The sequence below is a fragment of the Protopterus annectens genome, chromosome 5.part0 (assembly GCF_019279795.1).
Source record: "Protopterus annectens isolate FY-2018-M chromosome 5.part0, PAN1.0, whole genome shotgun sequence".
Taxonomy (NCBI): Eukaryota; Metazoa; Chordata; order Ceratodontiformes; family Protopteridae; genus Protopterus; species Protopterus annectens.
In genome coordinates this window covers 712,151,485-712,176,364 of record NC_056735.1, presented here as the reverse complement: position 1 = coordinate 712,176,364, position 24,880 = coordinate 712,151,485, and the positions used below count along the sequence as shown (strand labels likewise).

The 24,880-nt window shown below is 38.0% G+C and overlaps 1 protein-coding gene across 1 annotated transcript in view; it reads right to left on the bottom strand.

Annotated features, from left to right (window-relative positions):
• Positions 1-7,289: 7,289 nt before the first annotated feature.
• The window catches only part of LOC122802037 (collagenase 3-like), a 121,217-nt gene continuing 103,626 nt past the window's right edge, over positions 7,290-24,880 (bottom strand). Inside the window, exon 6 of the mRNA XM_044071769.1 lies at positions 7,290-7,780. Within this exon, the coding sequence (XP_043927704.1) occupies positions 7,761-7,780 (20 nt within the window). The 3' untranslated portion in view covers positions 7,290-7,760. The remainder of the gene's footprint in view (positions 7,781-24,880) is intronic.

Sequence of the window (24,880 nt, the reverse complement as noted above, 5' to 3'; positions counted from 1 at the left end):
GGTTAGAGAGATAGAGAGAGATATATGATAGAGGTGCACAGAATAGCTGGATGGTTGTTTATTTGTTGGGGGGGCTAGGAAGATCAGAGATGAGGTAAAAAGGACAGATTGCAGATAATGATGATGGCACATTAGATATAGAAGATGGTAGCTTGGGCCTTGAAAAGAGAATTGTCATTAATAGCAAAGAAGGGTGTAAAACAGTAGCTTAGGAAAATAGTGATTGGGTTAAAGGGTATATGTGTGGTAAAATACAAGCCAAGAGTGGAAAAATTATGGAGAAAGATGAACAGAGAGGGTAGGATTATCCTATGAGGCAAAAGTTTATGCTAATATTGACTAGATGAATGAATGGATGGCAAGGCCAATATATTTCCTTTATACTGTGGACAGAAATCTTCATGCCAGGGGGAAATTTGCCATCATATCTAAGTAAAACTTGCACTGGAGAATCTGGGTGAAGGGACAGGGAAAAGATTATAGAGTCTTGCATTGTATGAGGAGAGGTTACTGCAGTGCTCCAGTGAATGACTCCTAGACATGCAGAGATAGAGAGCATGAACCTTCAGGGGACCAAGAAAATCCAGAGAGGACCTTATGCAGTTATGGGTTGAGGCAGAGGGTTATTAATGATTGGCAATATAATTAGAGGGCCTAGCATAAAAGCGAGTAGTTACTGAATTTAATTTAGGGTAGCAGCAATTCACATATAATTCTGGGGGTGTTTAAACACCCTGTGGCTACTTCAGAAGTTGTAATGATTCAGAAATATGTGAAGTTTTATAGTACAATTATATTATAAACAACCCATGATTCTATGTATAAAGGATAAACCTAACAGGATGACAATATCAGAAAATATGCTGCAAGAATAAAATGCATGAAGGGAGATAGTCTTTAAGATAGATCTCTGATGCAGTGCTGCTTAAATGTCCTGTAATGATCTCTGGTTCTCTGAGCATGCTAAGCAACTGTTGCACAATATTTTTAGTTACCGGAAAAAAAAGGACCTAGACAAAAAGTCTTTGCTGCCATCAATTTGCCCACAATTACAACAGTCAAAGAACACTGTGGGGATCAACTTTAACAACATCAATACATGAAGGAGATGGAGATAAATACCCCTGTGTGCTGCACAGAAGGTTAGAGATGTGGGCATGAAAAAGGAACGGAATATAGGCGGAACAGATAATGTGAACGTTAGAGGAGAACTTAGCTAGAAAGAAAGTGATTGATGACTGGGATGGAGCAGAGCAGAGAAGTTAAGGAAAGATGATGTATAGTAGAAGGGTGAGAAGCTCTCCAGATGAGGGAGCAGGGAGAATACAGCTACCAGGCATACTTCTCAACTGTCCAGATTTTCATGCACTGTCCAGATTTTTGCCTAATATTTTTGGTCTGCTAATCATACAATTTGTGATTTTCTGGTAAATCACTAAGGTTTGAGGTCACTAAATAATAAGAAATAATGACAGACATTTGAGTTTCAGACTTCATATCCTTCAGAAAATACATAATAATGCAAAACCTGTTATTGTAGCAATTTTCTAAGTTTATAAGAGCAATATTTAAAATCTGTCCTTTGTTCTTTGGGCCTTTGTCCACTCATTATTTTTGGCTTTGTCCACATTTCTCACACTGAGAGGTTGAGAGGTGTTCTGCCAGGAACTATGATTTTAGCTGTCATCCAATGGTAACTGACTTCAGTCAGTAGCTGTTGCGGATAACAGTGACAGAGGGTGCTCTACCCAAGAGCCTTTGGCTCTAGTTCCAGGGGCACAGAAGTAAGGGCAAAGCAGATGATGGTGGAGTAGCAGGAATCCAGCTGGCTACATGGGGGATAAATAAAGAAATTAACAGAGAATGCATAATTTCAAAGTTAGTGAGGAATGGAGTATATATATTGTATGGCACTCTACTGAAATGTCAAGACTTGAAAAATCCAGTGCTGACAGACCAAAAAAAAAAAAGATTGAAAGCCCAGGAGAAGAGTGAACCTCGAACATTGCTGTTTTCTTTTAAACTTGTTTTTTACAAGGAAGACAAGCCCTCCTGTACTACTTACAATGCGGGAGGCAAGACTCCCACACACCCCGAACTTATTGCCATACCTTGGAGAACTAGGAAATAGTCATTCTGGAGTTGGTGTGTGTAAGTCTATTTTTTTCGGCCATTCAGTCTCTGTATTTTGGGACTGTATCATGTCCCAATATTTCTCTCTCTCTCTCTCTCTAGTCTCTGCTACCTTCCTAGACATGTCAAAAGCTTTTGACCCTGTATCACATCAATTACTTCTTAACAAACTAACTTCTTATCATTCCAGCTCACTAGCCCTAAAGTGGTTCCATAGCTACCTGTCTGATAGGAAACAAGCCACTTTATGGAATAACAAACTCTTCCTCCAACTCCCTATAACTGTTGGAGTCTGACAAGGTTCAATCTTGGGACTACTTCTATCCACAGTTTTTACTAATGATTTTAATAGTTCTGCAAGCCCAGCAATAATTGTACAATATGCTGATATTGCTTCCTTAATCTGCTCAGCCCCACAATCACAGAGCTCCAAGAAAAAACACAATCAGTCCTCCAAAACATTGAAAGTTACATAACAGCCCAGCAACTTATTCTAAACCCCCAAAAAAACAAACTTATGGTTTTCTAGCATACCCTGACAGCCAATAATCTAGCCCCCATCTGTATTTCCTCTTCCAATGGCACTAAAATAGAGCCTGTTGATTATACAAAACCTCTTGGCATCACAACTGATAGTGGACTGAAGTTTGACAATCACCTTGCACTAACTATTAAAAAGGTGCATGTCAAACTGGGCTCACTCTACAGGGTCAAAGCATATATCACTGACCATGCTAGACTCGCAACAGCTAGAACCCATCTATTATCATCCCTTCAATACTGCTCTCAAATATTTACCAGTCTTTGCAAATCTGACCTAAATAGACTTGAATCTTGCTATAACAAAATTGCAAAATTTGCTACCAGTCAATCTCATAGATCCTATCACTGTACTGCCCTTCTCCAGCTAAACTGGTTAGAGCTCTCTCATCAACTTACCCTGAATCACTTACTAGCCGCACACACAGTCTTATACAAACCTGACAACTGCCCAGCACTGTCAAATCTTATTCAACCCTACAGCAACCTAACTTCCCTTAGGTCTGCTGATAAAATAAGGCTAGCAAAGCACACAACTTGTATGGTATCCCCTTGTACTCCCATATTATCGCCAAACAATGGAACTTTCTTCCACAGCATATTCTGTCTATTAATGATAGACATACATTTAAGCATACCCTTAAGGAATAGTTCTTGAAACATAGACTTTGCTCCTGTTTCCACCCAGGCTAATCATTTCAACCCACCAATATTCCAACTCCTTTTTGTTCCTATTGCTCTATATATCCTGGCTATATAAGCCTTCTCACACTCAAAACGTAACTTGTTATTAAAAAAAAAAAAAAAATTATGTATGCCAAAATTGTTTGTTTAATTCTTGCTTACTTTATAGATACCATGTATTAGAACCTTGTAATTTAAATGAGATATATATGGCAAAACTATTTGTTTAATTTTGCTTACTTTGTAGACACCTTGTTAAGAACCTTGTAGTTTGAAGTTCTATTTGCAGTTCTATTTGCAATTGCATAAATATTTATGTTCAATTTATTCTTTCTAAAATTTGCTTATCTCAAATGTAAAATATCTATGTAATCTTCTTGGAGCTTTTCTCCCGGGGTCTCTGCTGAAAACGGGCTTCTGGTCCAGTTGGACACTACCAGGTTAACAAATGAAACTAACTAACTAACTAACTAACTAACTAACTAACTAACTAACTAACTAACTAACTAACTAACTAAATAAATAAATAAATAATTAACATATTTCAAATGGTTACTTGTAAAATTACTGTAGAAATCAAAACTGAAAGATAAAGAGGTAAGTAATATGTAAAAGAGGGGGGAATTCAAGAACCTGGCAGTGTCCTGTATATTAAGAGGTAGAAAAAGAAGATCAGGACTTCTGGAGTGTTCTGTACCTAGAATCTGTTTTAAGTTTGCACACACAAACACACACACGCACACATGCACACACACACACACACACACACACACACACACACACACACGCACGCGCACACGCACACACGCACACAGATATAGATCGATAGATATAAACATGTATGTATAGATACAGATAAAGATGTGCTATGACTAGACACAAGTTGAACTTCATAACTAAACAGCAGCAACAATAGATGCATTAAAAAGTTACAGTGAAATCACAGTGATGACAGGAAATTACAATTAAAGTCACTTAAAAATGTTCAGATTGCATCTCATGAAAAAGGAATTTTATTTTTTTGAGTCTCACAAATCATTAATCCTTATGGTATGGACATCTTTTAATTAATGAGAGTCAAAGGTTTATAATCCACACAGTTCTCCCTTACCATCTCATGTATTAAAGTGCTGAAATTTAAGCTAACACTTTCTATTTTTTTCATTCCTTACCCAACAACCTCATTCATCCAGCTGTCTCCTGACTTCCACACAAATTCAAGCCCACATCCACCTGTGGCTACTTCCTAACTGAATACTTCTAGACATGAGCCTTTTCTGGGTGGGCTTCCTGACTCCTTTGAAATTTAACCTTAAGGTATCTCTGTACTGGGCCTGGGGAGGAAGGAATCTATGGGAGATTTATGAACATGTAGCTTTTAGCTATGATGCATATAGCATGTCAGCCATAGTCCCTAGCTGTAGGGTTAGCTAGTGCAATGATGCCAGCATGTCTTTGCAGCCCTTTTTTTACCCTGGATGACTTGTAAGGCTCCTGGTCTCCAATGTTTGGTGTGTATACTTAAAACTGTAAATGAGTAGACATCCTGTGGCCTCTGTCAAAATCCTTTTCCACAGAAGCTAAGAGGGAACTCTCTGTAAGTGAAACACTTTCTTCTGTCCCCCTTTTTGAAACTGGGAACCACTGCTCTAATCTGCTTTTTCAGAGGTACCGCCCCAGCCTGCTGCATAGAACTGAAAAGGCATGTTAGCCACAAACCCCAGCAATGTCCACTGCCTTCTGTACCAGATGTCACACATCCTGCAGCTTGCCAAAGTGGAACTGTTTAATTGTTGCATTGACCTAATTTACTAAACTTTAGAGAATGGGCAACCTGTAGACTGCACCCTGATTGGAGAATGAACGTTGTCCAGCAGGGTGTTAATCTACAGGTAATGCTGCCTGAAAAATGAGTTTGCTGCTTCACGGCAGCATATCAAGTTGCCATGGAGCTTGGACTGAAAAAAACTAATGTCCACCATTATTTTACGTTTGCTAAGCAGCGCTTTTGCTGTTTAGTGAGTGTAAAATAAAAAACATGTGTGTGTGTGTGTGTGTGTGTGTGTGTGTGTGTGTGTGTGTGTGTGTGTGTGTGTGTGCTATTTTACGCTTGTTAAGCAGCACTTTTGCTGTTTAGTGAGTGTAAAATAAAAAGCATGTGTGTGTGTGTGTGTGTGTGTGTGTGTGTGTGTGTGTGTGTGTGTGTGTGTGTGTGTTTATGTGTGCATGTGAGAGTATATGCGTTTATGAAAGTAAGTAAGAGAGAGAGAGAGAGAGAGAGAGAGAGAGAGAGAGAGATCATCGAACATAAATGAAACAGAAAAAAAAGTGTGTGTGTATGTGTGTTTATGTTGCTGTCTGCCTATATGAGTGAATGTGTTCATGAAAGCAGAAGAGACTGTATGTGTGTGTGAGAGAGTGAGAGAATGTGAAGAGTGAGAGTGATCAGGTGATCCCTGGCAGCAGCAGCATCACATAAGAGGTTTGTGTAACCCTCAGACCTCTCAACCTCTTGTCACAAGACTTCTGGACAGAGCCACAAATAATGGGGAAACAAAGGATCAAATATAGAGATGGATTTTAAATAGTGCTGTAATAAACTCAGAAAGTTGCTAGATTAACAGCGTTTCCATTAGCATGGATTTTTTTCTGAAGGATATGAAATCTGAAACTCAGATGTCTGTGATTACTTAATGAATTCGATCCCCAGTGGTTTCACAGAACACTACAAATTTTATGAGGCATGGACCAACCGTATGAGCCAAAAATCTGGATATTCTGCAAAAATTTGGACAGTTCAGAGATATGCTTTCATCTCTTATCTCAAAATAACTGGATAAGCCTAAAATAAGGGGGGACAAAGGCTCAGAATATGAAGATATTTTACTTGAATATTGGGATTTGTGGTAGCATACATTTTCTGAAGCAGAGCTGTGCCTGTGAGAGATGGTGAGTGAGCTGGACTACTGGCAGCAGCAACAGTAAAAAAGGTTGCATTCAGCTAAAGAAATCTAGATAAAGCCTAAAATAAAGGGTGAACAAAGGCTCAAAAATAGAAAGGGATGTTAATTACTGCTCTTTTAAAATTACAAACTTTCTTAAATAAAGGATTTCTGATAACATGAATTTTCTGAGGAAAATAAAAATCTGAAACTCAAATGTATGTCATTACTTAGTAGCTTCGATCTCCAATGACTGCCAACAAACAGGTGTCTGAATCTTTTGATAAGTTAATGTATATTACAACAAGGACTGTATATTAAGGAGGTACAATGGCGACTGAATGAGACATATGGCGGGGGCTGTCATTGGAGCTGCTTGTAGGACTAGATGAACTAACTTGCATTGAGATGAACTGCATACTTGGAAACAGCATTTGTAGAATCAAGTATGCACATTCTCTGTGAACAAGGATTTACAGGTTACTATTATAAAGGGTGAAAGGCATTAGGAGCATAAATTAAAATAAATCTCCTAAAGTGTGTGTGTGCCTGACAATTGCCTCCTCGGTTCCTTATGGAATGAATGGGTTGGTTTGATCTCACCCCTTGTGGAAGTAAATGAACCAGTAGGAGGCTGACATGAAAGCTTAGTGGACTTTCGGGGGGGGGGGGGGATCAAAAACAGAGTTAACATGGGATGTCCCATGCAAAATTTTGATAGGCTGACAACGTCAAGTAAAACCTAATGTAGTTGCCAGATTCTTACTAGTAGTAAACATTGTTGAAAATGAACACTTATTAAAAATTGTTTTTGTTGTCGCAGTCATTGTTGCATAGTGAGATCTGAGAACTTAGGTTCACTCATTTAGCATCTATCTGTCATCTATGATCATCCAAGAGGGTAGCAATTGTTTCTGTCTGTTTGAATTTGACAAGTGATTTTACAAGATCATAATTAATTTTATTAATTGATTTGGAAAAATACGGGTATAAAGAAACTGGCAAATTTAATCTGATGACTCATAGATGATTAGTCCAATTAATGATTGTACTGCTCCAGTCTTATATGTAAAGATTGCTAAACAAGCCAACTTTGACATAAACATATAAACAGTTTTCAGCACGAGAGCACTTTTTTCTGGTATGTTAAACTCTGGACTGAATCAATAATCTGAGGTCTCCGTTCCTCAAAGGGCTTGCAATACATCCTGGCAGACTGACTGAAACAATTTTGTGCTTTACTGCTTAAACATTGCATTCCAAACATTTGTGTCTTTAGAGTGGAATTCTGCTTTACAGGAAACTATTGTTTGACAAGAAATAGTAGTAAATATAAAAAAATAAGTCTGAATCACAGCCCACTTCCAGAATTCTTCAGTTGTTGCTCATCCATTCATTTTGTCCATTGTGTAGTTTTACGATTTTTGGTTGCTTAGCTTACATTTCTTTCGATTCAGCAAATTACCCAGCTGTGCGTTTCCCTAAACAAGAAGATAAAGTAGTTGGATGTTGAGTAATTTTACAAACATATTGTCAGCTGCATGCCACCTTTATCTTGTTGAGGTTGTTGCAGTAAGCATTATCTTATTACAGCGTTTACACATTTCATCTGTGAGAATTGTCTGCAATTACATTCTGGTGAGAAATAGTAGTAAAGGTAAAGTTTTATGAATGAAATGCTATTAACTGTGTATGAGTGAGTGGGTCTGTGTGTGTGTGTGTGTGTGTGTGTGTGTGTGTGTGTGTGTGTGTGTGTGTGTGTGTGTGTGTGTGTGTGTGTGTGTGTGTATGTGTGTGTGTGTGTGTGTGTGTGTGTGTGTGTGTGTGTGTGTGTGTGTGTGTGTGTGTATGTGAGTGTGTGTATGTATGAAGGAGCATCCATTTTCACATGCTTGTGTGTACGTATTAGTGTGAAAGGGTAACTTGGAAAATGGAATTAGTTTATTTTTTTTATAGCAAGTCAGCATTCTGTTATTATGTTTTCCTTCAGTAAAATAGTTTGCTGATACTAAATAACATTTGAAAGCAGTGATATATTTTACCAGTGAAGCACATTTCAGAATAAACTTTCTCCTTATGTTAGGGGCTAGAGTAAAAAATAAATAAAAATGGTTTATATAACAGAAGAAATAAGTTCATTTTTTACATTCAGATGCAAAGACCACACTTAGACAGATGATCTGATTTTCTGACACAGTCAGTTTTATATGCTGATATAACCCTTAAGCCTATGATGTGTTCATTAATTAATATTTAAAACAGAATCTGAAACTTATACAGCAATACTCCTTCCTAAAATTAGGAAGCCAAAATTCAAGCTTCATTATTCATCTCTAGACGATGTATGAATCATAAATTGTGCAGTGGCTTTATGCAAAGTACAGATCTATGCACAACATTTGAGCACTTGGGGAAACCAATATAACTCACATGAAAATCAAAAGGCCTGCATCAGTCTTTGAAATTATAGCTTCATATCTTTTCTCAAGAGATACCATCAAAGCAGGATTACAACTAGAAATGTAAAACATTGTATCCATGTTAAATAACATAAATATACTATAACTGATATAAAACATTGTATCCATGTTAAATAACATAAATATACTATAACTGATGTAAAACATTGTATCCATGTTAAATAACATAAATATACTATAACTGATGTAAAACATTGTATCCATGTTAAATAACATAAATATACTATAACTGATGTAAAACATTGTATCCATGTTAAATAATGTAAATATACTATAACTATAACTGATGTAAAACATTGTATCCATGTTAAAAATATACTATAACTGATGTAAATAAATATACTATAACTGATGTAAAACATTGTATCCATGTTAAATAACGTAGATATACTATAGCTAAGGGAAATAGATATCGAAGAAGATAAGTATACACATAGATTTTTTTACCCTGAATCCACTGTAGTGATCCAAGGTAAACTAGCAGGCCTAGGTGTTAGAGTAATTATTAATGATGAGTTACTGAATCCAGATTTCCCTTCTGGTGGGGGATGGCTACAGAGGTAGTAGAGTCATACCTAATGAATGCCATCCGAAAGAAGGTTAGGTGTTGAAACTTCAGGATACAGCATGCTCTAAAGGTGCATGCCTGCAAAGGAGTTCAAAGATATCCTAGTAAGAGAAAATGAGTACGTAGTAGCACTTGCCCACATAAGTCTCCCACTGTACTCTGTCTGCCTGACCTGTCAATGGAGTAGGTGCATACAAACAATCCTATATCCCTGCATGGATGATGGTAGTTAACTGCTTTCCCTTGTGAAAAATGAATGGCAGAAGTTAGGAATGAATGACTCTTCAAGAGGTATGGATCTTGATGCTGACAGGGGAATGGTGGTTAAGAAAAACTAAGTATTTATCAAAAGTATATGGTGATAAAGTATCAATATTTCAACTAGCAGGCACTTAAGAGTAAATTCAAAGAAAAAGAATGGAAGTGGGAGAATAAGGCCTTTGGGTAAGAGAGAATATGCTTACACTGCAAAAATAAAGGAAGGCAATGTATTCATGTAGACTGAAGGAGAAAAGCAGATATGGTGTGGGAGACAGCCCAACCTTAAGAATGGAAATAAATATCAACATGAAAATGAATGAAGAGAGTTTGGGGTGATGAAACATAAATATGTGAACTGGTCAGAATTAATGCTAGCAGAATTAAGAGAGTGGAGGAGTAATATACTTTTTGGATAATTTATCACCAGGGGATGAGATGGGGAGTTAAGGAGCATTGAAAGACTTAATGGTGGATTTAGTTTCAGTATTATACTTTCATGGTGCATGCAAAGTAGCAAACACAGAAGTGGACAAAGAATGAAACATTTCTATAGATGTATATGCCATTGTGGTGTTAGCATTTCTGCAGGAAACAAACCTGTTTTTGTCACTCAAAGGAGAATTTGATAGGTAGAGAAGAGTGTTGTGAGTCTTATTTCTTACCCATGTTTTGTTCTTCTTTTTGTGTCTGTAAAGTTGTGCCATGGTATTATACGAGGCATGAAACTGTGAAGAAGGATGTGATAAATTCCATTTCTCTTTATAAAATTAGCAAATTCCTCACTGGTGAGATAAAGCTCATTATTAGCCATTAACATTTCTACAAAACTATGCACATTAAACCTTTGTCTCGTTCTTTATGTGTTTACAGTCAGTGCAGCAGAATTTTTGGCATACCATACAAACACTTTTGAGTTTCCATCGATAAAAATTAGAAATGTTTTCCAAGGAATGGATCTGCATAATCTATAGTTTAGATCATGAGTTTTCATGCCATTTGTATGTGTATAAAAATGCATTTGGGGGCAACTCACTGATTGATTGATGTTCCTCACAATCTTTATAGTCCTTTTTAAAATTCTTATCCATGCTAGGTCACCACCACCTCTTCTGTCAGCCTAGTAATATGTTTGCTATTTATAAGGATGGGGATGATCTATATAAACTGGAGTGAGAAAGGCTATGAGTAATACAGCAGTATGTTAACATCCTTGTTAGTGTTATATACTGCAAATAATTAAAATTTTCTTCTTTACCTATTCCCTCAGATTGTTGTCCCTGTAAATTATTCTGAGTTATTTGGAAGGTGAAAGCTGGCAGAGACTGAGAATGCTGATATTATTTAATGTAACAGATGCATTTGCTTCCAGTTTCTTTTAATTTGCAGGAATTTGACATTTTGTGTGCAGTGTCTCCAAGTAGTTACATTTTGTGCTTCTTTCCACAAATGCAGGCACCAAGGAAATTGCCATTGCCATGTTGCTTTGCTATTATTGGCAAAGGTAATAACTGCAACACTCAATCCCATAGCCTGCCCCATCTGTAGTGAAACAGCTGGAGTCCTATTTGTTCAGACCCAACTCACCATATACCTCGTACTCACCTTGCCATCCTTCTCTATAACCCAGAGTGCTAACTGATCCATGGTCACAAAATGCACAGTCAGTCTGTTAGTCACCATCACCTGCACCAGTGGCCAAACAGATAACTTTATTATAAGTCTTCTAGTATGTCCCAGCTCGGTACTTTGTGCAAACACCAATGAATAGAAGACTGTCTGCTTAATGTGGCTTTTGCTCTTACTTTAAAGTTTTCATAGCTTCACAGAAGACTTTATCAGAAAAAAAAATCCAGGTATAACACAAAAAATTGTGGGAAATGAGGATAGCTTGCCTGGAACCCTAATAAAACAAAATATAAAATCCAGTCCTCATTTAATCTTGCAATATCCATTGGAAGATGCAGGACATTTAGTGATGGAGGTAATGAATAATCTACTCTAATGGCATATTGAATCCTCATATCATCTCTGAGGGGAAGGTCAAATCCATCATTTTAAAATCTTGCTTGCAATCCAGACTATGTGCTACAACTTATGTCTATCGATTCCAGTGTATGTCTGTAAGTACAAGGTTTTTAATATTGCATATTGAAATTATTTTGACTTTAAAATTCATTGTTTGCATGTAATAACATTTCTAAATGCTTCAAATAGTAGTGCCATGATAAAAAGTTTTCAAAGACTGTAAACAAGCTTGACTGGTATCTTAGACATCCTTTCTTAATGTTGTGTAATGTTGTATGGTGCCTTTAAATTTTAAAAAGTTGATTGCAAAGACTAGTATATTTTATGTATTAATTAATTATTGATGACATTTAAGTTCTAGGATTTTACTCAACTAAAGCCTGGAGAAGGTTTTTAGCTGCATAAATTTCTGCTTCTGTTTAATGACCGGATGATTATTTGTTCTTTTTTTTTTGTCTGTTTGTTTTGGTTTTATTACCTAACCTCAGGTTTTGCAGCACTGGAGTTACTTATAGTAATTATGTGGTAATGGATGAGGAGGAGTGCTAGTTACTGCACTGCTTTGGCTGCCATGCCTGCCTAAAATTAGAGTGTCCTTCTGATGATTTTGTTTTGATCAATGGAATTTTAATAACCATGAACAGAACAAGCCATATCAGGATAATGTACTATTACTACAGAGCAGAAATGAAAAAGGAAAAAAAAAAAGAAAAAAAAACACAGTTGTAAACAACACCAAAGCTTATTTGCTATATTACTGTTCATGCAGAGTCTAATGGCAATAAATCTATCTACTTTAACTTTGCAGACTGAATTTCAATAGAAGAAACAAAGGGTATTTCATTTAAAAAAATACTGATTGGTTTTGCAGCTGTGTCAAATTGCTATAATTTCCTAGCTGTAATTTATTGAAACTTGAAAATTTGTTAAGTATATTACCCATGCAAGTTAGAATTGAAAAGCACCTTGCTCATCTATCAATTGTTGTAGATCTACATTCAGGGGTACCACTGTAAAAGCACCACTACGTTCCTTCACCACTTATTTTAATAGAAACTGGTACAGTTGGTTTAACAGCACAGTCATTCAGTTCAGTGCAGAACCAATAAAATACTTCTGAGTTGCTTTCATAAACCAACAGATTTGAAAAACCCTTCAAAATGAAGCAAAGGGCACATATTCTTGAAGCCCACCCACTCCTTAACGTAAATGGACTGGGGATAGCCTTCTTTGAATAAATTAAACTAATTACGAGAAGCAGCAGATAAACTACACCCATATGATGTACCATTCGAGATAATAACCAATGAGTTTTAATTTGAGTGTCTGCTCAAATAAATAAATATGGCAGTGTAAGGTTATGTAAACTGGTATTCACAGGGTAATTGGTCTGGCAAGGATAGGAATAAGGTACTGGTGGGAGCAGAGTGGAAAATGGACAGAAATGTGGAAAATGTAGTAACTAGTTGGCTGAGTATTTCTACAGGATTACTTTCAATTCTCTTGTTGTAAGACATGGTCTGTTTTCTCAAATTAAACTGTATTCTGAGGAAGATCATAAAATAACATACAGGACTAGTGCCTTGAGAAGGCATATTTTGCTGAGACACTAGTCCTGTTTGTTATTTTATGAAATAGAGGTTGCACTTTAAGCAGTGCTACAGTGATTAGTGTTTTTGCTATATAATAGTAGTATTAGTGGCTACTGGAATTCATGGAGATGTATGTAGGAAAGTGATGTGTCACTGTGTCTGACTATGGAATCACCTATAACAAGGTATTTATGATATGAAGCAGTCACGTATGAACTTGGAGGCTCAGAGCTCCATTCTTCATCCTTCCCTGTATAGCCATTGGTAGCTGCAGGTCTAGATTCTAGATGTCTGTGATGTTCTAGATGAGTGACTGTGAGGCTTAGGAGTTTGATTAGTATGTGAATGTATGAATTACATCACTTTATCTTTTAACTCAGTTTAGGAGATATTTATTTCATCTAGTACTCCAGTTGTGAAAGAAAATACATTTTCTTAAAAGAATGTTTGCACTGTAGAATCAATTGATTTGTATGTTTTGATGTTATAGGCACTGCTAGCATATTTTATTGAACACCATTTATTTTCTGTCTACTCTACAGAATATTTACTTATGCAATGACTAAGGCACATTTCAGTGTCTTTCATCTTTACTTATAAAGTTTACTTTTTGCCCCACTATAGTTTTATATCAGTTCTCACTGTGAGAAATTGAGGCTACAGGTTTGGTTTTTGTCTCCTCCACTGCTGCCATCAATAGAACAGACAATATGAATTTTTGACTCCCAGCATTGGTAACATTTATCATACAAAGGTCAGCTGGTCTTAAATGCAGAGAATATGTTGTCTTGAACAAAAAACAGCACTTACCACACCCAGATAAGCTACTCACTGCACAGCTATATATCACACTTATAATTACTGGGGCCCCCAAGCATTTCCTCCATCTCCTTATGAGCCCAATGCCCTTCAGTGCAAACTTACCAATAGTATTTGAAATGTGCCAAAATTGTCTTGTGCTCATAAATGTAGACACACACACACACACACTTACACAATATTTTCAGAATGGGGGTAAATGATGGAATTTGTACCATTTAATTCCTCCTTTTAAAGTTTACTGTAGATTACTACCTGCTAAACTAAGTGAAAAAACAATCACAAGTTGAGTTCTGTTCCAATGGTATGTTCTAGTAGACAATGCAGTAACTTTTGTAGCTTCTGTAACTCTTGCTATTTATTGAATTAGCAGTCTATCTCTCTATTTATAAGTCTCGAAGCAGGGTTTCCTCTAGCTTGGGTTTGAGATTTAGAAGATGCCTTTCCTGTTTCCACAGTTAAATGCTTCTGCTTGGGGGGGGGGGTCTCATAACACTAATGGCATCAACATGTGACCTAGTGCAGCAGTTTCAAAGGAGCCTGACACTTGTACTGCAGATTTGCACATTCAAGAAGCTGCATAGAAACTTGCTCTTAACTATAATAAATTTTACAGTGGTAAATCTAGTTATATACTGTTTTACGCATTATCTTTTTACATATTTTGCTTCTGCTAAAAAGGCAAGTGTAATTCAACTTTATTACTTTTATCTTGACACACATGCATACATACAACTTTGTATGCATTTTTCATTGAAAGAACAATATTATTTTCCCATTTTATTACAACATATTTTATTACTTGATTAACAAACAAACACATGCATACCACTTCTTATGCACTTTTCTTTGAAAGAACAAAATCATTTTCCCATTTTATTACACCTCTTCTCACATGTTTTCATCCTTCCATAACTCAAGCAAATGCAGCTCCCACCTAACATAGCCTATTCTCCACTTCCTATAGGCAACTATCTCATATATCCCAGACACTAGCTTCATATTTGCATCTAGCAAAATACTAAGCCAATTTAAATAACTTCTTAAATTCTCAAATTGTACTACTCCATTTCAAGAAACTGTATATTTACTAATGCAATGTTTTGTCGTCTACTAAATGTAACCTAAAAATTTACTTGTAACTGCTGAAGCTTTGCTGTGTCTTGTAACCAAAAATTTAATTTGTAAACTGCTGTAATCTTTGTTTTGTCATGGAGCTTTTCTCCCCAGGACTCCACTGAAAATGGGTTCTCATTGGCTCAATGGACTATCCTGGTTAACCAACTGCAAATAAAATAAAATAAATAAATAAAATAAATACTGCCAAGAGACCCTCAGGAAGCAAATATTAAGGCAAAATAATTTATTTTTGAAGTCAAACTTCCAAGTTGCCTACCTAGAAAAGTCACTTATATTTGCATCACTGATATCTGTTTTATGCTGAATGGTCACGTTATATGACTGCAATCACACATTCTATCTAAAAAGCTTGGAATTGTGTATACTAGTTCTATGTAACCACTTTAAGGGATTATGTTTTGTTATCCCTGTGAATTTCATACAATACATAGGCCCACATTATTTCTAAACACTCATTTTCTATGGCTGCAAATTTGTCTTGTAACCAAAAATTTAATTTGTAAACTGCTGTAATCTTTGCTTTGTCATGGAGCTTTTCTCCCCAGGACTCCACTGAAAATGGGTTCCCATTGGCTCAATGGACTATCCTGGTTAACCAATTGCAAATAAAATAAATAAATAAAATAAATACTGCTGAGAGACCCTCAGGAAGCAAATCTTAAGGCAAAATAATTTATTTTTGAAGTCAAACTTCCAAGTTGCCTACCTAGAAAAGTCACTTATATTTGCATCACTGATATCTGTTTTATGCTGAATGGTCACGTTATATGACTGCAATCACACATTCTATCTAAAAAGCTTGGAATTGTGTATACTAGTTCTATGTAACCACTTTAAGGGATTATGTTTTGTTATCCCTGTGAATTTCATACAATACATAGGCCCACATTATTTCCAAACACTCATTTTCTATGGCTGCAAATAATTCTTCTTTTGGCTGAAGTCTATGAATTAAATGAACTACAGAATGTTCTTCCATTGGAAGAAGCTGTCATAAATCCATCTCCTTGCCCTTGGTGTGAAGCATCTGCGTGTACACTAAATCCTTGGCTGTAGTACAGTGAGTCTCCTTCAGGTCTCTTTAAGTGTCTGGAATGCCTCATAGCTCACTATTCCAAAGAACACCATTGCTTTTTGGTAACTGTCTTAGGCCATGCCTAGACAGCCTCTACTTTGCAAGTTCTGACTTGATTTTGCCGCAACCCACCAAATGATTAAGGTAAGATACATTTGACTTTACTAATTGATATTTTGTCATGATAGATATCCAAGTCCTTTTTAATATATATTTATACAATCTACTGTAATTACTATATCATTGCTTTATCTCTTTTCTGTGATATTTGGTGTTTCATAGCCATACACTGCAGTTATCTTTAACGACAATGCTATTTTGTATTTTTACTGTATGTAAGGAAAAGTCTGTTGTAAATATTTCCGGTTATAATTGTAAATGTGTTTTGTCTGTCTTTGCTCCAGGTCTTGTGTATAAAAGGTACTTTGTCCATTTAATTTACTTGATAAACAAACAAATCCATGCATATATAGTAGTTTAGTTTAGTGGTATACATCCGCCCAGTGTTGCCATTTCACCTTTCTTTTGTTTACACAAATGGTAGCATACCAAGGTTCTAAGCAGCTTAATAATTTTAAATTTTCATATTTCATTTGATAAATTTTCAAACTTTCATCTACATGGATGCTCCATCCCCAAAGGATCACCTGTTTGCACTTACAGAATAAGTAAGCTGAGTATTCAGGATCCTTATTTAAATATTTTGTGATTTGGGAGGCAGTAATTTAATCAGGTCTAGAAGATCCTCTTTCTGATAGGGATCAGTGCATTCTGTTTAGCAAAGGAGTGATATATGAGTTATTTCAGTAAATAAGCAAGCCACAACATTCTTTTCAACATAATGGGGTAAACCACTTGTAGAAAGCCAAGGTATGGTTTATTTATTTTATTTGTTTATGAATTTGTTAACCGGGATAGCGTGCTTATCCCATGGACCAATTTCAGGTTCAACCCAGATGTATGTTACATATCCTAAAAGGTTCAAAGACAAAAAGAAAAGGGTTTAGGACATTTTAAGAACAAAATAATAGTACATTCACTGAGAATGTTAGATTACATTGTATGAGAAAGCTGTTTCAGTAGTAATGAATTAGATGAATTAGTACCTGACTTTTGACCATATGCAAGTTTGAGGTGGTACTCACGATATGGGCAAGTGTAAAGCATTGTGTTCAGACTCACACCCTGTGGCCTCTTCTTGGTAAACTTGGAATAACTGAGTTAGGTTAGGCTTTTTTCTTTGTATTCCGCATCCCTTAGAGGTAGCCAGTCATCCTTTCCAGCTTCTGTGCACATGCCAAATTGTGTTTCCCCCTATTACAAACGGAATGTGGGAGTCTGTAGTGCCCAAGTACCCTTAACTCACTCCTGAGGGACCTACTACCTCCTCAAGTGAATCTACCTCCAAAAGACTAACTGACTCCTTCTAGCTATCAGCAAGAAAAGTTGTGTCTCCCCCTTTTATAAATGGAACATGAGACTCTAGTGCCCAAGTGTCCTTAACTGACTCCCGAGGGGCCTACTACTTCCTCAAGTGAATCTACCTCCAAAAGACTGACTCCTTCTAGCTATCAGCAAGAAAAGTTGTGTCTCCTCCCTTTTACAAACAGAATGTGAGACTCTGTAGTGCCCAAACATCCTTAACGGACTCCCGAGGACCTACTACCTCTTCAAGCAACTCTACCTCCAAAAGACTAATTGACTCCTTCAAGCTATCAGCAAGAAAAGTGTAGGTTGCTGTTCACATTGTTCTGATTGTACTACCTACTCCAACAAGTATTGTGGAATTTTTGTAATTACCTCCATAGTGGTGTGCACACTCGCTGAGCCTGCTAGTCTCTTGAGATTTTATTCTCAAATTCCCCCCACAAAACTTACCCCATTTGATTTTGGTAGCTCTAGTACAGATACTTCTAATGAGTTGTCCTTGGGACAGCTGTGCTTAGAGTCTTTGAATCGGCATATTCCACACCTTTTTTCTCCTCAAGCATGCACATTTAGTCTATAGTGCATTCAATTGGCATAGTCCCTGAGGTCATTCTAAACAAAACATCACTATGAAATACATTTTGTCTGATCTTTCCTAAGGCTGATTGTTTTTTGATTCAAGTCTTAGGATCAGGTTTCATCCCACTCCATTTGGCCTCAGTACGCTCAGGCTCACTCTGCTCCCTTGCCCTACCCCCATTTCCACCCACCCTGACATCAGTTACATTTATACCTAACCATACCACCCCCCTTCCTGTCACACCTATCTAACCCACACCCTCACCTCCTCCTCCCTTTCACATCCAACTCTGCCCAATCCTCTGACCACTTCCACTACCTGTTTGACTCTAGCATAATTTGTTTTTCAACCTCCTCACCTATACCTGGATTAACAACTCCCACCTTTTCCTCCACTACACCTCTTACTATGCATCACTACTTCTTCAACTACTTTTGCTGTATTCTAGCAGGCCTTCTGTACCTTCCCTACAATGCTACTAACCCTCCTAATGATATCATAATTTACCATTCCCCCTTATCTCATGCTCTAATATGCTACCAACAAGCACTTACATCATATAGCAACATCTGCCCACAGATATACAGCACCTCCTCTTCTTCACTATATTCCATCAAGCAAATACAATCATCAAGTCCTCAACTACCCACATTCAGATACCACCAGGCAATCACCAAACTAAAGACCTACTACTGCACTCCCTTATACATATTAAACTACTATCTGACATCCACCCCAACCCTGGCCCTTCCAAAGATTCTCCCAACCTCCATCTCCCCCCAAAAAACTCACACACATTCTCCTAACCAACTTCTCTCTGAAACTAACACTCCTTTCACTCTACTTACAATCTCCAAATCTGACCTACTAATAACCAACTTTAATTTCAGAAGCCATGTAAATAAAATCTCAGAATTCCATTCTATCCTTGCCACCTACTCCCCCAACATTGCAGTTATAACAGAAATCTGGTTAAAGCCCCACATCAAAGACTCTGAACTCACATGCAATGGTTATAATGCAGTCAGACAGGACAGAATAGGCAAAAGAGGTGGTGGTGTAGCAGTTATGTTTAAAGATTCTCTGAAAGTAGAAAAACTAAACCATCCACCACCCAACATCCCCAAAGCAGAAATCCTCATCTCCCATCTGCACATAAACCTCCATATAACCATGATAATCATAGCTACCTATCTGCCCCCTGGGAACAATCTTCCCAAAATTGAACTTCTACTATCTTGGTCTCCCTCTACATTCAATCAAGAAACAATCATCTTAGGTGACTTCAATTTTGATTGGCTCACATGCTCCTCTAACTACCCTTCCAACTTTATCAACCTCTACAACTTCAGCCAAGTTATAAACTGCCCCACTCACACAGACAAACACTCAAAATGGAGTCCCTGCTTGATTGGATATTAACTAACAAAGCAAACCTAGTTTATAAAGCCGGCTGTCTACCTATAAGCTTTAGTCACCATGACCCCACATATCTGCTTAGGAAAACAGTTCATAGTCAATATACTAACTCCTTCAGATACATCTGCAGTAAGAAACACTTCTTCCCTGATCTAGTCAACCAACTACTACAACACTGTGACTGGTCACCTTTAATAAACCTAAATCATGACCTTGCAGTTGAATTCCTTAACAACACATTTCTTAGAATAATAGATAGTCTAGCCCCCACACAAAAAATCTGCATCAAATCTAAACAATTACCATGGCTTTCTCAAGACATTAACCTACCGATCGAAAAAAGAGACAGAGCCAGGAACCTTTACCTATTTTCTAAAAACAATAACAACCTCACAGCCTATCGGCAATTGATGAATTAGTACTGACTTTTGACCATATGCAAGTTTGAGGTGGTACTCACGATATGGGCAAGAACAAGTATTGGAATTTTTTGTAATTACCTCCATGGTGGTGTGCACACTTTCGCTGAGGCCTTGCTAGTCTTGAGATTTTATTCATCTAACCACACCTTTCACACTCCTCCTGTCAGTCTCCATTACGCTTCCCACTGCCTGAACGACTCTATGTTTGTTTTTCGCCTTTTCACCCTCCTCTGGATTAACAGCTCCCACCTTTTCCTTCACCCTCTTACTTACTATACTACACTACTTAACTTCTTACTTTACTTGTATTCTAGCATGCCTCCTGTACCCTGTACTACAATGCTACTAACCCCCTAATGATGGCATAATTTACCATTCCCCTTATCTCATGCTCTAACATACAGATATACACCTCCTCTCTTCACTATATTCCATCAAGCAAATACAATCATCAAGTCTCAACTACCCCACATTCAGATACCACCAGGCAATCACCAAACTAAAAAATCTGACCTACTAAACCAACTTTAATTTGCAGAAGCCATGTAAATAAAATTTCAAATTCCATTTACATCAAAGACTCTACTCTCACATGCAGCAGTGGTTATAATGCAGTCAGAGGACAGAATAGGCAAAAGAGGTGGTGTGTTATGTGTTTTATGTTTCTCTAAAAAGTAGAAAAAACTAAACCACCCACCACCCAACATCCCCAAGCAGAAATCCTCATCTCCCATCTGCACATAAACCTCCATATAACCAAATTGGCTCACTCTCCTCTCTAACTACCCTTCCAACAATCAACCTCTACAACTTCAGCCAAGTTATAAACTGCCCCCACCCTAGTTTATAAAGCCGGCTGTCTACTATAAGCTTTTAGTCACCATTGCCCCACATATCTGTCTGCATCAAATCTAAACAATTACCATGGCTTTCTCAAGACAACCTATTTTCTAAAAACAATAACAACCTCACAGCCTATCGGCAATTAAGAAACCAAGCTAAGAAACAAATATACAGTGATAAGAAATATTACTACCAAACCTCTCAACAAAAGTACTTACATAACCCACAGAAATTCTGGAAAACAATCAACCACCTCCTCAACCCTGTGTTGGCCATTGCCTTACTTGGATAGAAGGAAGTTTCTGAGCTCACCAGTGGGAGTGGGATCTGTCCCTGGGGAAGTGATCTCAGCACTTGAGCTGTAATTCATTGGTTGCCTTGGACCATTTCCAGCTCTTTTCAAGTTCCCTGTATAAAAATCTGCCTCAGGGCGTTTTTGGCTATATACCCAAGCAGAGCTCCGTGGTCCTGCAGAGGGTCCTGGCTACAGAGAACTGAAAGAAGCGACCACTTTCCTGATTTAAGTACTTTTGGCTTTTTATCTGCATTGTCCTCTCTGGCTTTCATTTAATAAGATACAACTGTTTTGTGTTTTTCTGCTGTATTCTAAAGTATCTGCAGTAGCATTTTGGTCGACTCTGGTCGAATATTACTGTTGTTTTGCTAATTTAATTGCTGAGGCTGCTCACTAAAGTGTGCTAGCCTGTGTTAATCGATTTTACTGTTTGCCTAACTGCATTTCTGTGTTCTTTTCTAAAAACAAAAACAAAAAAATACTCCTTGTTTTCCGCCTTTGCTCGACTAGTTAAGACCAGTATACAGGCTTTGCTGTATTCTGGGCTGTGTGTAGTTCCTGTGTTGGCCATTGCCTTACTTGGATAGAAGGAAGTTTCTGAGCTCACCAGTGGGAGTGGGCCTATCTGTCCCTGGGGAAGTGATCTCAGCACTTGAGCTGTAATTCATTGGTTGCCTTGGACCATTTCCAGCTCTTTTGTATAAAAAATCGCCTTCAGGCGTTTTTGGCTATATACCCAAGCAGAGCAGAGGGTCCTGGCTACAGAGAACTGAAAGCGACCACTTTCCTGATTTAAGTACTTTTGGCTTTTTTATCTGCATTGTCCTCTCTGGCTTTCATTTAATAAGATACAACTGTTTTGTGTTTTCTGCTGTATTCTAAGACTCTGGTCGAATGTTACTGTTTTTGCTAATTTAATTGCTGAGGCTGCTCACTAAAGTGTGCTAGCCTGTGTTAATCGATTTTACTGTTTGCCTAACTGCATTTCTGTGTTCTTTTCTAAAAACAAAACAAAAAATACTCCTTGTTTTCCGCCTTTGCTCGACTAGTTAAGACCAGTATACAGGCTTTGCTGTATTCTGGTTCCTGTGTTGGCCATTGCCTTACTTGGATAGAAGGAAGTTTCTGAGCTCACCAGTGGGAGTGGGGAGCCTTGAGCAGCCTATATGTCCCTGGGGAAGTGATCTCAGCACTTGAGCTGTAATTCATTGGTTGCCTTGGACCATTTCCAGCTCTTTCTCTGTCCCTGTATAAAATCACAGAGAACTGAAAGAAGCGACCACTTTCCTGATTTAAGTACTTTTGGCTTTTTATCTGCATTGTCCTCTCTGGCTTTCATTTAATAAGATACAACTGTTTTTGTGTTTTTCTGCTGTATTCTAAAGTATCTGCACTTAAAAGTAGCATTTGAATATTACTGTTTTTGCTAATTTAATTGCTGAGGCTGCTCACTAAAGTGTGCTAGCCTGTGTTAATCGATTTTACTGTTTGCCTAACTGCATTTCTGTGTTCTTTTCTAAAAACAAAAACAAAAAAATACTCCTTGTTTCTTTGCTCGACTAGTTAAGACCAGTATACAGGCTTTGCTGTATTCTGGGCTGTGTGTAGTTCCTGTGTTGGCCATTGCCTTACTTGGATAGAAGGATGTTTCTGAGCTCACCAGTGGGAGTGGGGAGCCTTGAGCAGCCTATCTGTCCCTGGGGAAGTGATCTCAGCACTTGAGCTGTAATTCATTGGTTGCCTTGGACCATTTCCAGCTCTTTTCAAGTTCCTGTATAAAAATCCGCCGCTATATACCCAAGCAGAGCTCCACGTGGTCCTGCAGAGGGTCCTGGCTACAGAGAACTGAAAGAAGCGTACTTTTGGCTTTTTATCTGCATTGTCCTCTCTGGCTTTCATTTAATAAGATACAACTGTTTTGTGTTTTCTGCTGTATTCTAAAGTATCTGCACTTAAAAGTAGCATTTTGGTCGACTCTGGTCGAATATTACTGTTTTTGCTAATTTAATTGCTGAGGCTGCTCACTAAAGTGTGCTAGCCTGTGTTAATCGATTTTACTGTTTGCCTAACTGCATTTCTGTGTTCTTTTCTAAAAACAAAAACAAAAAAAATACTCCTTGTTTTCCACTAGTTAAGACCAGTATACAGGCTTTGCTGTATTCTGGGCTGTGTGTAGTTCCTGTGTTGGCCATTGCCTTACTTGGATAGAAGGAAGTTTCTGAGCTCACCAGTGGGAGTGGGGAGCCTTGTGCAGCCTATCTGTCCCTGGGGGAAGTTACCTCAGCACTTGAGCTGTAATTCATTGGTTGCCTTGGACCATTTCCAGCTCTTTTCAAGTTCCTGTATAAAAATTTTGCTTTGCTGCGGCCCGCGCCCCTAAGCGCAACAGCGGTTATACAGGGGTACACTATTCTATACAGGATTTAACTTTAAGTCTGCTCTTCAATTTTTCCCTTAGAAGCTCTACTCAGTCTATCTAGCTGTATATATCAGCACTTGTTTTGAACTTCTATCCTTAGCAAGCACTCATAATAAAACCAAGCACTCTTACCCTAAAGTAAGCACCACAGGCATCCACTACCCCTGTGAATACCCACTTCCCTTAAAGGCACAACACTCCTTATAATATTCTAGTATGTCGAGTGGTAGACCACTAGCATCCTCTCTTGTTCAGCTGGTTAATCTGGGAATCTTAAGACAATGTTACAATTGTCTCATGTACACAGACAACCCTCTCCTCCTTCCTACTAACACATATACTTGTGAGAGATGCAACTATATAGCCAGACTGGAGGCTGAACTCTCTCAACTCAGGACTGGCAAGACCAGTCAGGAAGAGATGGTACCCACACCCAAAGCAAAACCAGTCACACATATAACCACCACCAATGCAAACCAAACACATAACACAAAGACATACTCGGAGGCTCTTGTAAAAAACTTACCAAAACAACAGAGGCCTCCAAAGCAGACACCCAGAAATACACCCCACAAAACACAACACCTACAACACATACCTCAAACAACAGGTGTGTCACACAATCACAGCCCCTAAGGCAAAATACTATGCCAGAGACATTAGTAATAGGTGACTCTATAGTCAGACACACCGATGTTCCACTTACCAGGCTGAATAAGGAGAGCGGTGAGCTGCCTATCGGGGCTAGGATCCGCCACATTACACATGCACTCAGGTCACTCCAAAGCAAGTACAAATATGATTCAGTCATTGTCCATGCGGGTGTGAATTACCTGAGATGTACCTCCCTGGACTACATGAAAAGAGACATTGAGGAGCTCTCCGATTATGTAGCCCAGACTGGTATGACCCTGACCCTGAGCAGCATCCTGCCTTCGCCAAGAATGATGCCTCAGTACAAAGACAAAATGATCAGTTTTAACAATTGGCTTAATCACTGGTGTCATTCTAGGGGGATCCAATGTCTGTCAGCCTGGGATGATATGCTGGACAAGCCACGTTGCCCATGAGGATGGCTTGCACCTGTCACCACTGGGCTTCGGATACTGGCCAAGGCCCTTGCCACCCCATAGTGCCTTTTTAGGCAATGCTCAAAGGACAAATCAACCTCCATAAAAACAAAAATGGAAAAATGCTGCTCAACGCTAGAAGTCT